This window comes from Anomalospiza imberbis, chromosome 7 (assembly GCF_031753505.1).
Source record: "Anomalospiza imberbis isolate Cuckoo-Finch-1a 21T00152 chromosome 7, ASM3175350v1, whole genome shotgun sequence".
Classification (NCBI taxonomy): domain Eukaryota; kingdom Metazoa; phylum Chordata; class Aves; order Passeriformes; family Viduidae; genus Anomalospiza; species Anomalospiza imberbis.
Window position 1 is genome coordinate 21,698,519 of NC_089687.1, and position 15,588 is coordinate 21,714,106.

The window sequence follows — 15,588 nt, forward strand, 5'->3', positions numbered from 1 at the left end:
AACCTCCAAGTCCTTTTTCAGTTAACTCCATGTTTCTTTCCCCCTACAGGAGATGAACTCAGATGGTTTTCTTGTCTCTGTTTTGAAATTGTTTTCTTTCTCCTTTTTCCCACTAATTAGAAGAAAGACAAATTGGTCCACAAGTAATGGAAACTTGGGTTATTAGCTCTCATGTTATCATGGCACTACATTAACCAGGTTCCCAAAAAACATTAGCTGCATTTCTAGAGTATCAAAGTATCCTTACTAGAACTAGGATCCCATGGAACTGTCCACAAGTGAAAAGCAGACTTAGTCCTACGTAATAAGACATCTAAACAGAAAATAGGAACAGTAGCTGGTGAGAGAAGCAGAGGCCCTTGTAGATGAGTCCATCAAAGAAAGATGGAGTCTTGCTAACCCAGTATTCCCCCAGCCAGTACTGTCTCTCTAGATAACAGCTTTTTTTTTGTGTCTTCAACTCCACTTTGACTTTATAAAAAGAACCCCATCATGGCAATTGACAGCACAGGAAAACACATACAGATAGACAGAAGGACAGTTCTAGGATGTGACAGATCAAAAATCAATTTTATAATTTAAAAATGGTCCTGGCCTGACACAGCTTGGTGAAAACTGCTGTGACGCAGAATGTTGCACGCAATTGTCAGAGGCTGTGATACACAGGATTTCCGTAGAGAAAGAAGGGCAAATGCTAAGACAGCACTGAGACATGGCAAGCCCTGCTTGTGTCTTCCACAGCTGCTCTTGCACAGCAGTGAGAGAAAGAAATGCCAGTTTTTTACATTTAAAAATCACAATTAACAGCAGCATCAACACCAATCCACCAAAAAAGCAATAAAAAAAGATCTTTCTGCTTCTCATAGACCTTCCTACTAAGTGAGAAAAAAATCAAAAAGCTGAGTTAGCCAGAGTGAGCTCTCCCACTGACAGAGCAGTCTGCAACTCACTCATCTCAGAGGTTGCTTGGGCTCCTGTCCCAGGAGTGCTGCATGCCCTGCCCCAGCCTGGGGCTCATCATGCCTTGGGACAGCTGGGACACAGGGACTACGGTTCAGCTCCTGCTAATTCTGAGCCTGCAAAAGAGCAAGTCGAGACTAAATTATCATCTTTGGTCTAACGCAGCTGGAGGTGGACTGGGGTGGGGGTATCTTCTTATATAGTACAAAATCTAAGGAATACAACATGCTCCATCGAGTTACTGCTGTGCTTGCTGCTCTGCCACTGAGGAGGGACACACAAGGGTGCAGGGAGGGGACTGTGGCCAAAGCTTGCTTTGACATGATGTGGCATTGGGAAGATACACAGGCCAGCCAGGAGCTCCCTGAGCACCACAATAAAGCAACAGCACAGCTACAGGCACATGAGCTCACCACTGGAAATGAAAGCTGTGACAAGCTTCCTCTCCTTCTGTTTCTATTAAACCACTGAAGATTTTTCTCAACATTTGTTAAGTCCCATTTATAAATATATTGCTTAAAAAAAAAAAAGCCAAAAAGGAAATCAGTAGAATTAATTGCTGTGTCAAAATCATGCTTCCTTTATTGGAAGGATAAACCCACATGTGCATGTTCTGCCTGTAAGAGAGAGGTGAGGAAGAAGTTCATCCTGTTTGGGGTTTTTTTGTAGGCTAGTTTTTTAATGAAAAACGATCCCAGATTGCACTGAAACATTGTGTCCAGATTCACATGGAAACCATAAAGCACAGCTGAAAAATACTGGAAGACTGGTCCTACCAAATAATTATCAGCAACTTTTATAGTCTGTAGTCTGCTCTGGAGTGCATATGTATAATATGCACTCCATATAATATATATAATATATATTATATATATAATTCAGCATTGAGGAGACTGACTTGTACCCTGCCAATGCAAGCACAAGGAATGGTCAGGTAATGCACTAAGGCACAGAGCTTGTTTTTCAGAACTGTTTTCCTTTTTTCATAGTCCTCTATGTACACCACACAAGAAATAATTTAGTCTCTCCTTATCCATTGCTGCAGCAGTACTCTAAAATTTCCTACATGAAATACTCTACTGTGAGGGTGCTGAGGCACTGGAACAGGCTGCCCAGAGAAGCTGTGGCTGCCCCATCTCTGAAAGTGTTCAAGGCCAGGCTGGACAGGGCTCTGCTCGAGTGGAAGGTGCTCCTGCCCAAGGCAAGGGGTGTAGAAACTAGATGACCTTTAAGGTCCCTTCCAACTGAAACCCCTCTGTGACTCTGATGGTCTGATGTACTTGCTAGGTAATTTAAACGGTTGCAACTGTGGTTGTGTAGCTGTGGTAGCACAACACAATGCAGTAGGCAACAAAACAATTCTAGTATTTAGGAAGCAGAGTTTTACGTCCACGTTTAGAGTGAACTTTCACACAAGCAAGCTGCCTTGGGACATTCAGTTTCTGATCAAGATCAGAAAATATATATTTTTATTTCAGCTTCTTAAATGGCAAGACAGCTCTTGCAACAAAGGAAGCAGGAAGGAGATGGAGATGAGGACTGTAGCAGAGAGGAAACCACCAACTCTCACCAGCACCATGAGTATCCAGACCCAACCACAAGATGTTTTCAGCAGAGCTAGATCCTGCCACCTGCACCAAAGCTGGATGTGACAGTGGGCTTCCTTACAGAACTGACAGACACCAAAAGGAAGTTACCTGCTCACTGTGAGCAGGAAGGTCCAGCCTGCAACCTCTTCAGAGGTCCACAACCAGAGAATGCAGGTTTCCTAATACATTCTCCCAACGGACTAAGCTTTGGTCACATGAAAAACAGACTGCTTCATCACATCCTATCAGCATTAACAAAATTTTAACCAAAACCAAACCAACCCTGACATGACCAGTCTTCCATGATGCTTATCACAGAACAGCTAATAAGGTCACGAAAATTAATTCAGAGATGAATGTATCAAAATATATCATGGAAATTAGACCCACAGACGAATAAATAGAATTTTATGAGCACAATTTCCAATAACTTTCAATCACTTCATATATATAATTTTCATTTTATATACCTTTTTCATTCAGAGTGCTGTAAATGTCAACCAATTCTTACACATTCACAGAGGCTGCTGCACACACAGCAATACTATTGGCTTCCAGCTGGGGGTGGCCAACCTCCCTCCCTCCCTCCCTCTCCTTGACTAGAATCAGGACAATGACCAATCACTCACTCCACACATAGCCAAACCCGCAGAACAGCATGGAGAACTGCAGAAACTCTTCCCAGCATCTTCCTGGACATGGCCAGCGAGGGTGCCTGAGGCCCACATGTCATGCAATTACCAAGTCCTAGCTATATTGTTAAATGCTTTAGAAGAGAAGATATTTCAGAGACCTTAAATGGCACTTTTCCTTGTTTCAACACAGACTCAAAAAAGCAACATCTAGAGGGTTTTAAATTTTCTGCCACTGTTTGTGAAGATGTACAAGCCAGATACAATCCATGGCACTGAAAGAATAACCAAGCCGGTTTATGATTTTAAGAGGGAGGAGGAAGTATCTCATCTGCTAATAACTACAAAAGAGCCCTTGGCCAGGTCTTGGGTCTGTTTTGTTCCACTGTGAAGACATTTGTGTGCAGAACTGTACAATCTCTGTCCACAGGGTGGAGCAGCTCAGTAGCCTGAGCTGTGGATGCTACACCCCAAGTTCAGATAAAACTGAATTGTCCAAAAATGCTCATTCAGCTTAGACTGCACAGAGCAGTTACCCATGTCTGCACCCCGGGGGGATACTGATTAATCTGTCTTTATTCAACAAAAATAGCACAGTCTTCCAAAAGGCTTGAGCTTTGAGTTTTAGAGCAGTATTTAAATTATGACTATAGTACTGCACTGTGAGTAAACACAATCTTTTCCTGACATTGAGATGTGTTTTCTGTCAATGGAAAACTTTTTGTACACCTGAAAAAAACCCATAAGACCTCTCGAAGTGATTAAGCGAGAGAATAAAGTCCCAAAACCTGACAAAGCAAAAAGCATCAACTGAGTCCAAAACAAACAGAAGAAACCCCACATTTATGCCTGAAATATCAGCCCTTGGCCAATGTGAAGTGTACTTCAGGAAACCTTCCCAGATCCTCGCATTCAGAGTGTCTTTCACTTCAACATCATCAGATGAGATTCTGTGTTACACAGTCTGTCTCCATTCTTAGTGGGTCTGCTGGTGTCAAGGAGGAGTGATGTGCCTGAGCTGATGATAACATAAGAGAATCTCCTTGGAGAAAATTTTAAAAATCCCACTTTAATTCATTACTTGAGCACACAGCTGGACATGTCCTTTCCAGTTTCAGCAACAACGCTCAAACTTCTGATTTCTTTAGGTTCTTATTCTAATACTCACAACTGAAAGGAAACACAATTTTATACTTGCCACTGTGTGGAGCACACTTCTAAGTAATAAGCTGAGAAGCCATGACTCAAATTTTTTCATCCTTGTCTATACTGTTAGTGTCGCTTCTCTGGTATTTTGATCAATTTATACCAATTTACTAGTTAATAGATCCTGTACTGGTTTTTCTTTTGATTGCATTGCTGGCAAAAACCTGTTCAAGCCTGCTCTCCTTATTTGTTTCATTAGGTTCTACAAATCATGAAAGGTTAGCACAGCACCTAGAAGAAAATGTTCTTATGACTCTCAGCACCTGGACACTTCTCCTCCCAGACACATGAATGGGAGTTGGAAGGTCTAGTTTCTCTCTAAAATGGTTTCAATTTTAAACTAATCACCTTCATTTTTAAATGTCAAAAAAAAAAACACCCAAACCTAGACATTGTACTAATATCCCTAAATAGTTTCATCTAATTAGACTATTTGTAGTTTCCATTGTGACTAGATGTTGAATTGCTTAAATGTCCTCTAAAATTAGCTTGGTATCAGTCAGTATTGAATGAACCCAAGTATTTTAAGCAAGGGCTAACCACTTCAAGAGTATCTGTTGCAACCGGGTTAAAAAGATCACTTTGAATTCACTGCTTTTCTGGTGAAAAAGACCTATCACAGGCAGTGCCACATGGGATATGTATTCACTTTGTTGCTTACCTTATGCTCTTCAAACAGTTTTCAAAGTTCTTCAATTTTTTTTGACCTAGAAGCATCCATGACAGATACCATTCCTATCATTCTACATTTATGTTCCCTGTAGTAACAAAAGCCCTACTATAAATGTCCCAATTCCATGAACAAGCTTCTATTACCTACTTCAGTTAAGGAACATATCCACACACCACTTTTCTGGTACAACTGGACTCTTTAGTTAAGTCAATAAACTTCACAATCACAGGGAGCCACAAATTTTAAGCATAGCTCAGGGCCACATACATAAATATAGAGAAGAACTTGAATTGTAGGTAATCTGTTTATTTCCTGTTCTTAGAAGGCTCTGCACACAAGAAAAGAAATAAGCAGATTAATTTTTGAGTATTTCCTATCCTACAGAGAATCTGCAGCATTACCTGTTGTGAGCCATTTTTTAGACGAACACTTACTTTCTCTGTACCTGTGCCAACCAAGCACTCTAAAAATTAATACCCTTTCTCAAGCAAAGAAAACATTTATTTAGTGAAAAATTTCTCTCTTTAAGACCGACACATTAGAAAATATCTGCTTGAACCAACATAAATATGTCTTACCTTTTGAAGCAGCCATGAGTCAGTAAGCACAGTTTGCATGGAGAACAGTAATCACAGATGCATAGAACTTGAAACAGTAATTTGTTAATTATTATTTCAAGTATAGAAGAACTTATTTCAAAAGGTTCACTTCATACCCATAGTAGTAAATAGTGATAGAAAATTAATTTTGTGTAGTATGACATCAGAGCTCACAGCCGTGGAAGCAATTCTGCCAAGTGAGCAAATTACTATTTACGTGCTCTTTCAGAAAGGCATGGACACCTGAAACAGAGGTATCATTGGCTTCCTAGTCCCTGCCCTTTCTGCCTTAGCAGTGTATTGCTTGTTTCTTTTATTCTGATATTCTCCCTAAAGATTTCTCTAAAAATTGTCCTTGTTCATCATCTCCTTATAAAACCGTATCTGTCATGCTGACTACAGCTCTGTCTCTAATCCCATTCAGCTGTAGCCACTCATCAGAGTGCAAGCACTTTGAAGATTAAAAGAGAATTGCTTTGCTTCTCATTTCTTAGCCACCAATACTCAGGGATGAGTTTTCATCCATTGGCAGGCTCCGAGCAAGAAGGCAAGAACACGAATAACTAATGATAAATATGTCCACATAGTTGTCTCCTGGCTGTTTTGAAATGTCTTCCTTTGTTCACACAAGAGAGTTGATGAGCAAATAAATGAACAGGAAGGGAATTTGTAAAAGACAAGGACAACTCGCAAGCACTAAACATAACAAAACTTTTCTTCTTTCAAAGTACAAAACATTGGACTTTCTTTAAACACTTTTCAGGATATTCAAAGACACAAACAGTGGGATAACTTAATACTTCCCCTCCTTATCCCTCTACATTGTTTGTTATCATTCCAATAGTTGAGTCATCCAAGTGGAATGACAGCATGCACCTCAGCCCTGCCACTGTGCAATCTCACATCTTAGGTACTAACAGATGGCTTTAGGAAGTCTAGCCATAGGAACGTGACTGATTGCTTTTCCTGTCACTAGGAAGCTGCTACCCTGCAGGGATTCAGCACAGCGGGACTGGTGGGTATCCCTGAGCGACCTCTTTACTAAACCAGGCAAGTGGCTTCAGCCCAGCTTTCCAAAGGCTGGGCAGGCAGCCACCAGACTTTGTGCTGAGATGGCAGAGAATGGCTTATACACCATTCCAGCTGCTGCATCAGGCAGCAAGAAATAGTCAAAGAGAAAAAGGAGGCTACACCTGTAATCAGCACAACCTTCTGTAAGGCAACACGACTGTGCTGTGGGAGGAAAAACAGCAATAGAACTGGACATCTGCTCAAGTTCCAGAAATTTACACGCACTGCATGTGAAAATGTGTACTGTGTGGACTAAGATGAAGTTAAAATCTCCACCGACTCTTAATAAGCAATTCATATGAATATCAAACCTATTGCCTCTATTATTTGCAACAAACAAAAGGATCAGACAGCAATTTTTTCTGCTTCTCAGAGGAATTGACTGTCTTCCAGTCTTTTGCTGATGCAATCCTCGTGCAGGACCTGCTTTCCACTGTTAGATCAAACTTGCATTCCAAGTGCTTGGCCACTGGAACACAAACTGAATGTACTCGTGAAACCCTGCTTTGGCTGGTACCATGAAAAGGCATGGCACATATGGGTGAGCACCTATGGTCACAACAGGCTATTTCTGCTGTTGTAACTTTATCACATTGAATATCCTTAGCTGGATTCCAAAAGGATCATGGAACCCAAGTTCTGGCCCTGAACAGGCCAAAATCACAGCACACATCTGTGAGTGTTAACCCTGTGTAACTATGAACCCTGCTGGGATGACACATTGCCTGAAGTAGCCAGCATGATTGAGGTAACAGAGGTATGTTTCCAGCTAACAGCTCCCAGGCTCTCCCATTGCTGACTAATTCCAAAGGGGCTGCTCTTCCTTTTCCCATCTGTGGAGCAGCTGAACTACTCTTTCCTATAATCCACATCACAGACTCATCATCTGTACCACTGCACTGGGGGAACATGGGCAGCCCCCGACATACCTTCCATACAGCCAGCTGTCAGCACAGGGTATCTTGGAAGGTCATGAGTGAGAGACAATGACAAGCTGAAGAAAAGCATTTCAAAATAATTAAAACTGATGAAGTGAAGAGTCTTAATGTTTTCCTCCCTTGTACTTTATTGTTGCATCATAATCTTGCCAATAGGCTATAACTGAGAAGGGGTAAGTCAGGAACCCCTTAGGCTTTTTGTGGTTTTCTGCAGAAAAAATGCTGTTAGCACATTGTTAATACTAGAAACTCTTTTCACAACCAACTTTCCCAAGAGTCTCAAGCTGCCACCTCAAAGGTGCAAACTGCAGACAGCACTCCTGTGGCAATGTGGGGCTGCTCTGAGGACAATGGCAAAGGGCAACCTCCAACAAGACCTGACTTTCAACTGCCTGATAAGCGTGTCCCTGCTAATCCAGGATCTGCAGCAATGCCAGCCTGGTCTCTAGACCTATCCCCTTAGTACAGTCTTTGCATTATGAACTGAAAGAGCCATAAAACACTCCCAAGAGCACGTTATGACATTTCCCAACCCTCTCCTCTCCCTTGCTGTGCACACAGAAGTACACACTGATTGAAAGGGACCCAGGAAACTCGGCGAATTTTCTCCCCCACCAAAGTCAACATGGCAATTTATGTCAAATTTTACATGCTTTTGGAGCACAACTTACTAGAAGTAGCCTGAGAATGGTGAAATTTGGTTCAGTATGATATATCATTATGGGTTAGGGAAAATAGAAATGCAATATTGAGCCTAGAATTTACGTGAATGAGCAGAACCAAAGAAACCACTCCCCTGAGACCTGTTTGCTCAGGACAATTTTACCGGTATAAGATACATGAGAATTTAAAATAGTACAGTTACAGCTGCTTAATGCCTTAAAACAGATACATCAGACATTTATTTTGCCTTTCCTCAGATTTGCTGATATTGCTTTGGTGGGGGGTTATGTTGAAATAAACAAAACCCCCCTCTTTTGGGGTTATATTTTTAATGATTTACTATGGGTCAGCCCCAGTGCAGTAACTGAAAATGTAACTATCCATCAGCAGCCAACATTTATAATAGAGGCTGAACACTGCTCCTGAAGCTCAAAGCAAGTGTGTTGTAGTCTGTCTTTGTTATGTGCTGAGACAAAGTGTGGCAAGCTACCCTAGCTCAGAGGACTCACAGCCACACAGTAAGCTGTGCTAGCTCAACCATAAATTAATCACAGCCACATCTGCAAAGATGTTGCACTCACATACACTTCTGCATTTACACAACTCACACTCTTGCAGTCAGAGTTTAAGACATACTGTAAAGCTTTTACATTTGTGAAAGGCATCACATTCATTTTTGATGCATATGAGCCATATTTGTTGCACTGTTTTATTGTCACTTTTTTTTCTTAAAAGCATGCAATCCTGAGGTTTTACCCTCAGCAAGATAATGTTTAAAAATGAGACAGACACAGCAGAGCACCCCGCTCTATCTTCTGACTCATTATCTTTTACGTGTATCAATGACATTAACTGTAACAACATATGTGATAACACACAAAACCATCAAGTTACTTTGTAATGCAAATTTGCATTAATAGAATATGTCATGCAGTCGATCAAACACATACAAATTGGAAAAGAATCACATAAGTTAAAAAAAAAGGTATCTGATATAGGAATGCCACTTTCTTAAAAAGTTAAAATTAAAATATTCTTAATTTTTGTAGACAAAGATTATAATGACACTCAACATGTAGAATGTGCGTATTTCAGCCTTTTTTTTTTCTGTTAGGGAAAACAACAATATTTACCTTCAGTGCCATTGTAACAAATTATGTATTTTCAAACAATCTAATTCAAAAATGATACAATGTTACATGAACAGCAGGGTTTTTTCCAAAACAGCCAATCTGCCGTATGATCTCTGTGTTCACTTTCACTTCTAAGTTAAAGAGCTTGATCCTCACCCTACACCTGACAACCTGCAGGGCCCCCCTACCTGCAGCTCCTGAAGTCCCGTGGATTCAGTGACAAGACCAGGCATATAACGACAGAGACAGTCTACTTTGACCTATGAACCCTTTGCATCCTGGCAAACTTGAGCAGGAAATATAAATATGGGAGACAGCACTGTAGCTAAATCCAACACAGCACAGATTTTATTTGCAGGGAGATATCTTGCAACATGTGTTAAACAACTTCTTAGACGGGGTTCAAAACGCAGAATAATATAGCAGTTGTCAATTTTTAAGAAAACCCAAAAATTGGTTTTAGTCTTTTAAGAAATTGTACCAGTCCAAGAATCAGGAAATGAATGAAAGCAAGCCATTTGTTTATATATTAAATAAAATCCACAGTCTAAACACAATTAACAGACCTTGCATCCTCTATTCACTAGAAATCACTTGTGGTGCATGAGCTTCTTCCAAGAAAGAGTATCCCGATTATACTGTTAACTCTGCACCGACCTTAGTTACACTAATTTCTGTTTTCCTTTGCATTGCTTCATTTACCTAATGTTGCCAGACACAATTTGAAGCCTTTTTGTTTGTTTGCCCGCTGTAAAACTGCACATGTTAAGCATAAACAAGCCTAATTTAATAACGTTACTTAGCAGAACCCACATGTTCAACAGTTTAAACTAGAGTTTTCTCAAGCCGGTTCCCAGCACGCCGTCCCAGGCAGTGCAGCACGGCCGGAGCAGCACTCGCAAAGCCTCCTTTCCCGGGCTGACCGCGGCGGGCAGCTGCGCCCCGTGTGCCCCGACGCGCCCGGGGGTCCCCCCCCGGGCCAGCCCGCGTCTCCGGCACAGCCCCTCGGCGGCCGGGGCTTCCCGAGGCACCCTAACTTTCCTCTGCCCGTCGCAGCCGAGCCCCCGCCGGGCCGGCAGCGGGGCTGCCCCGCCGGGGCGTTATTCCCGCAGCCCCGGGCCCGGCCCTGCGGGGCGGCGCCCACGCTCAGGCGCTGCCGCGCCGCAGACAATGGGGGCGGCAGCCCCGCGCCCGCCGGGCCGAGGCGGCGGCGCTTTACTCACCGAACAAGGTCAGAGCCATCGCGGCGGCGGCGGCGCGGCGGGCCCGGGGGGCGGCGGGGGCTGGCCGGGCGGCGCGGCGCTGGCATTGGCGCGGCGGCAGCTCTCGCATCAGCGGCGGGGCGCGCCTGCAACACAAGTTGGACGCGGGGCTGTCAGCGCGCCCCGCGGCACCGGCGGCCGCTGCCACTTGCTGCCGCGGGGCGGGGCGGGCGCGGCCCGCAGGGAAGGGGAGGGGAGGGGGCGGGCAGGGCCGGGCCGGGCCGGGCAGGGGGGTGTCGGGGGACCGTAGCCGGGGACGCGCGGCACCGGGGCAGCCCGCGCCCGCCCGCCCCCCGCCCGCTGCTCACGCTGCGTCCCGCCGCCTCGGGGAGCCATCTTGCGCCGCGCTCGGCTCGGCCCGCCTCCGCCCGCCGCGGCCGCCGGGACGGTTCCCATGGCAACGCGGCCGCCGCGCCGCCGGGCACAAAGGGAAGCGCGTCCCTCCCGGGACGGCCCGCGCGGGGCCCCGGGCCCATCCCCGCACGCGGCTCCGCTATGCCCTCGGGCACCGCTGCTCCTCTGAGGAGATGCCCCGTGGAAAGCACCGCTCCCCCGGCCGGTGCCTTCTCGGCCGTGCCAGAGCTGCGCCTGCCTGGTCCGGCAGAAGAGCCAACGAGCCTGTGAAAAACATGACTCCTTAAAGCGAGGTGAAAATTTCCCTTATTTGCCAGCAAGCATCAAGAGAGCAAACACATAGATTCCCCCTCAAAATACTTCGTGCGAGAAATTTCAGCCAGCCCAGCTTCATCTTTTTTCGCTGTCCAGGACTGTAAATTTCAGAGCTAAAAGCGCTTAATTGAAAAGGCAACACCGTACCTGGTGTACCTCGCCTGTGCAGGTGGCATTTTCCACCGGAAAGCGGACACTTAGCACAGAGGCTCGGCATTCCCGGCAGGAGCGGGGATCCCGTGTCCCCCGGGATCGGCACCGCCCCACCCGCAGCGCTCCCTTCTCCTCACAGGTGCGCGCTAGAAATCAAAGCCAGCCGCAGCACGATCCGCGTAAATGTAATCCGCTACTGCTGCGCGAATCCAGCCGAGGCTCCGCAGACCTCAGCCAGGGCAAGCGGGCTTTGCAGGTGTTTTCACGGACGTCATGGAGCGGGTTCCACCTTCTCCTGGGCCACTGTGGTGGCGGGCGCGCAGTGGGAAGCCTGCCTGCATTCAAGGCTTCTGGCAGAGGAGAGCCTGAAGGAAGAAAAGCATGTGCATAGGCTGCACTTAATGGTTTCAGTTCTGTGAGTGCAGCTCAGGGTCAGCAAGTGAATAAAACACCTTTCCTTCTACGAGGCAGCTAAAGCATAAAGGCCTGTCTAAAAAAACAGGTGGTTTATGCAGTTAGCCGCACTCAGGTGTTCATGTTCAAAATTCTGCCTAATCTTTGTTGTAGAGAACCAAAAGAAAACATTGTGGGGAGTTTTCAATATATCTAAATATCCTTTAAGACAAGAACATGACATTTGTTATGTCTGTCATATATTTCAAAACATAGGTTTTTACGTTTATGTACTTCACTTACTGTGCAAAGTTAAAAAAATAAATGCGAGAGAGATTGTTTCCTTTTTCTTACTTCTTCCCAAATAAATTCTACTGTGATATACCTGATTTTACAAAACATTTTCATTTTGCATGTATAAAGTGCAAACGTTTACTGAGCAGATGGACTACCAAGAAATAATTTTTTAATTGCAGGGCTAAAAGAAGGTTAAAAATAAATGAAAACTGGTTAGGAAAAAAGCAATGCAAAAAAATCTTTGCATTTCTACCTACATGATTTGACCTTTGTGTGCACAGAGTGTTTTCCTTGGCTTTTTGGAAATAAGTTGGCTCTTCAGATTTTTTTCCCCTTACATTTCCTGGAATTAAATCTCAAGCTTTCATCCCAACTTCCTTCAATTAAGTGGCCAGTTTTTACTCTTCCACTACTCCCAAATCTTTTTTTACTAACTATTCAACTGCATGTTTACATTAAAAATGCTTTCCTGTTCAGAATGTAAAACTATTTTTCGTGATAGGCAGTATCAATACTACAGTTAAGATCAGCCTGAGTGATCTGATTAGTCATTTCAATTGCCTAATAATGCCTTTGCTATTAGTGCAGTTATTGCTAAAACCCAGGGAAGCCTGTTGGTCATTTCACAGTTAGTTACTGTACTTTATTGTGCCTGGAACAGTAGCTGATCAGAGTTTTCAAAACAGAGCTCAATTGTTATTTCTGATTAGATTCTTTGCTTGGCTTAGGAGGATGTTTTGGCCCTGGCTCCAGCAGCCTTCAGGGAACAGCAGCTGCTTTTGGAAGGACTTCACCATCAGGCTCAAACCCAGAGCCCCCACGGGTGTTGGGCAGCACGGAATGTGCCCGTACACATCTGTACCATTTACCCATGGCAGCTCTGGCTTTACAGGGGCCGACAGCCTCAGCACAGCGGGAGCAAATCAAAGGTGCAAAGCAGAAAAAAGCATTAGCCCGAAATTCACCAGGCGAAGGTCCCTGCCACCACATCCTGCTTTTGAATGGACCTGAAATCCTCACGGAGATATCTCTTTAATCACAACATTATCTTAAAATTACGTAATGCCTTATCGAGCCAGCACATCTTATGCACAAGCGATAACAATGATTTAACTACAACTCTGGGAATTTCATTAGAAAAGAGCTGGAGCTCCCCGAGCCCCAACCCCCATCGCCGCGCACAGGGAACGAGGGGGGAAATGCGGATGCTCGGGAGCAGCCGGCGCACAGCTCCCACCTGGCCCTGCTGGGCCGGAGGGGCTGTTCCTTCCGAGACAGCCCAGCTCATAGGTTTGCTCTTTCGCAGGGGAGAGAACAAAAGAGAACCCCGGTGTGCACGACCTTGCTTTAAATGGCAGTAAGGATGAGCTTAGTGTTTTGTTTCCCTGGATCTTTAGCCCTTGAAAAGCCCTCCCTTGCAAAACGGGCTTGCTAGCATCACGTTGTGTAGCAAAGGTGCCATTGTATTTGCCACCTGGTAGGAATATTTGCGGGTGTATTACAAAGTGAACCTCAAGGATAAATGCTCCAGAAGAGAAATACATGTGTAACGTGCTATTTTCTGGCCTTCTCATTGTCCTTCAGAGGTTTCTTGCCTCATCTTTCAAACCCCAAAGTTCTTTAGAAACTGTAGTCAGTTACTACAGATTCATTATTCATGTAAAATGTCATCACTGGGGTTTGGGATTGGTTTCTAGTGTTTAAGTGCTTTTTTTATTTTGGCTCCTCTCCTTTTGCTGTCTTGCTCTGGGTACTGAGCACCATGAGACCAGTGGTCCATTTTCCAGTGGCTTTTCTGCGATCCATCACCTTGTCTGAGAGTCTGGTACAAAATTGCTTCTAATTACTTGACATTTATTCTTCAAACCTTAACTAATGCACTAATCATATAGTGATAAATGAGATTTTAAAATTAATCACTGACATTTTTAAAGATTTATACACAACTGTAAAAACAGGTTACTAGCTAGTAAATATAATGTTGTGTGAAGGAAAAAAACCCCAACCTACCATAAATTAAAGCTGTCCTGTATTAATGGGAAGTAGTAAAAGTGAAGACATGGTGAGATGTTACCTGATGAATAGGGGTAGCATCTTATCACAGTTAGTGTCTTCCTGCTACAGATCCCTTTGACAGCAGGAAAACAGCATTTGTAGAAGCCTTGTTATGTGCAGAATTTAATTTAGCTTTTAATGTGTAATTGCTGGAAGTTTGTGGGGCAGGCAGGGAAGTGGCCAAGGGCTGCCTTACCAAGCAGATTTGGAGTTCACAGTATTTGCAATGGAACATTTACTCCTTGGAAAACAGCAAGACGGATTTCTACCTCTTGTTCAGTAAGATAAATTCAATTACTTTAGCTACTTTAAAAGTCATCCATAAAAAGTTTGAAGGCTGACCAGCCATCTTGCTAGCTATAACTAATATTTATATAGATGACAGCTATTTGAATATAACATCAAGCCTACTACCAAACCCAGAACGGCAATTGCACATTGCCAGCATTTTGGATAATCTTTCTCCCTTTGATGACAAAACTGCCATTTAAGCCTGTCTTTTGGATACTGCTGTTGTTCATTATTAGTGGCAAAATCATTTAAGCCCAATATTACCCAACACTGTACAGGCATAGAGGGAAAGAGAATCCTGCATCAACTGCAGCAGCTATGAACAAACTTTTCAAATCAGACATAATCAGTGTTTTACTAGGATCTATGCTAGTCTGTAGATTTTTGAAGTAATTTTTTTTTATCGTCAGTGTACAGACTAGCAAAATAACAGTTATTAGGAGGAACTTGCATCTTGAATTTTCTGATCATTGCTGAAGAAAGGGAGATATAACATCCACCACAGCTCTTTTTTTAAATCACAAAATCACAACTGCCACATTAGAAACTCACATTTGGCATCCTATCCTGATCCACAGGACTTGCACTATGTCCCCACAACAACTTAGAGCAGACTGGTACACAGTGCATGGTGTACATCAGTGAAATGAAAAATGGGCTTTAACGCACCTGCTTTTGGCTCTCTGGGTCATGAAAAAATGTTTGACACAAATAGGTGACAATGACAACCTTAGATTTAGAATTTTTCTGGTTACAGTAGAAGTGAATGCCATAAGATCTAATGGGAAGAGCACATGAGCACAGTCTTAATTTTAAAACTAAACGAATGCTGTTTATTTGATATAAAGAATGTGCTGTGTTAAGACTGATGTTAGGAGAAATGATGCCATTTTGGAATGAAACTGCATCAAAGGAAAAAAGCTCCCTCTTCCCTGTGTTTCCTGAACAAAGTCCTTCATGAAAGAATTCTTAAGGAATTTTACATCATGACTGCACTTAATTGG

The 15,588-nt window shown here is 43.6% G+C and overlaps 1 protein-coding gene across 1 annotated transcript in view; it reads right to left on the minus strand.

The window, feature by feature from the left end:
* Window positions 1-11,178, minus strand: part of CHN1 (chimerin 1) — a 93,182-nt gene extending 82,004 nt beyond the window's left edge. Inside the window, exons 1-2 of the mRNA XM_068195927.1 lie at window positions 11,035-11,178; window positions 10,688-10,812 (exon numbers count right to left, since the gene is read on the minus strand). Of these exons, the coding sequence (XP_068052028.1) occupies window positions 10,688-10,796 (109 nt within the window). The 5' untranslated portion in view covers window positions 10,797-10,812; window positions 11,035-11,178. The remainder of the gene's footprint in view (window positions 1-10,687; window positions 10,813-11,034) is intronic.
* Between the last annotated feature and the right edge of the window lie 4,410 nt (window positions 11,179-15,588).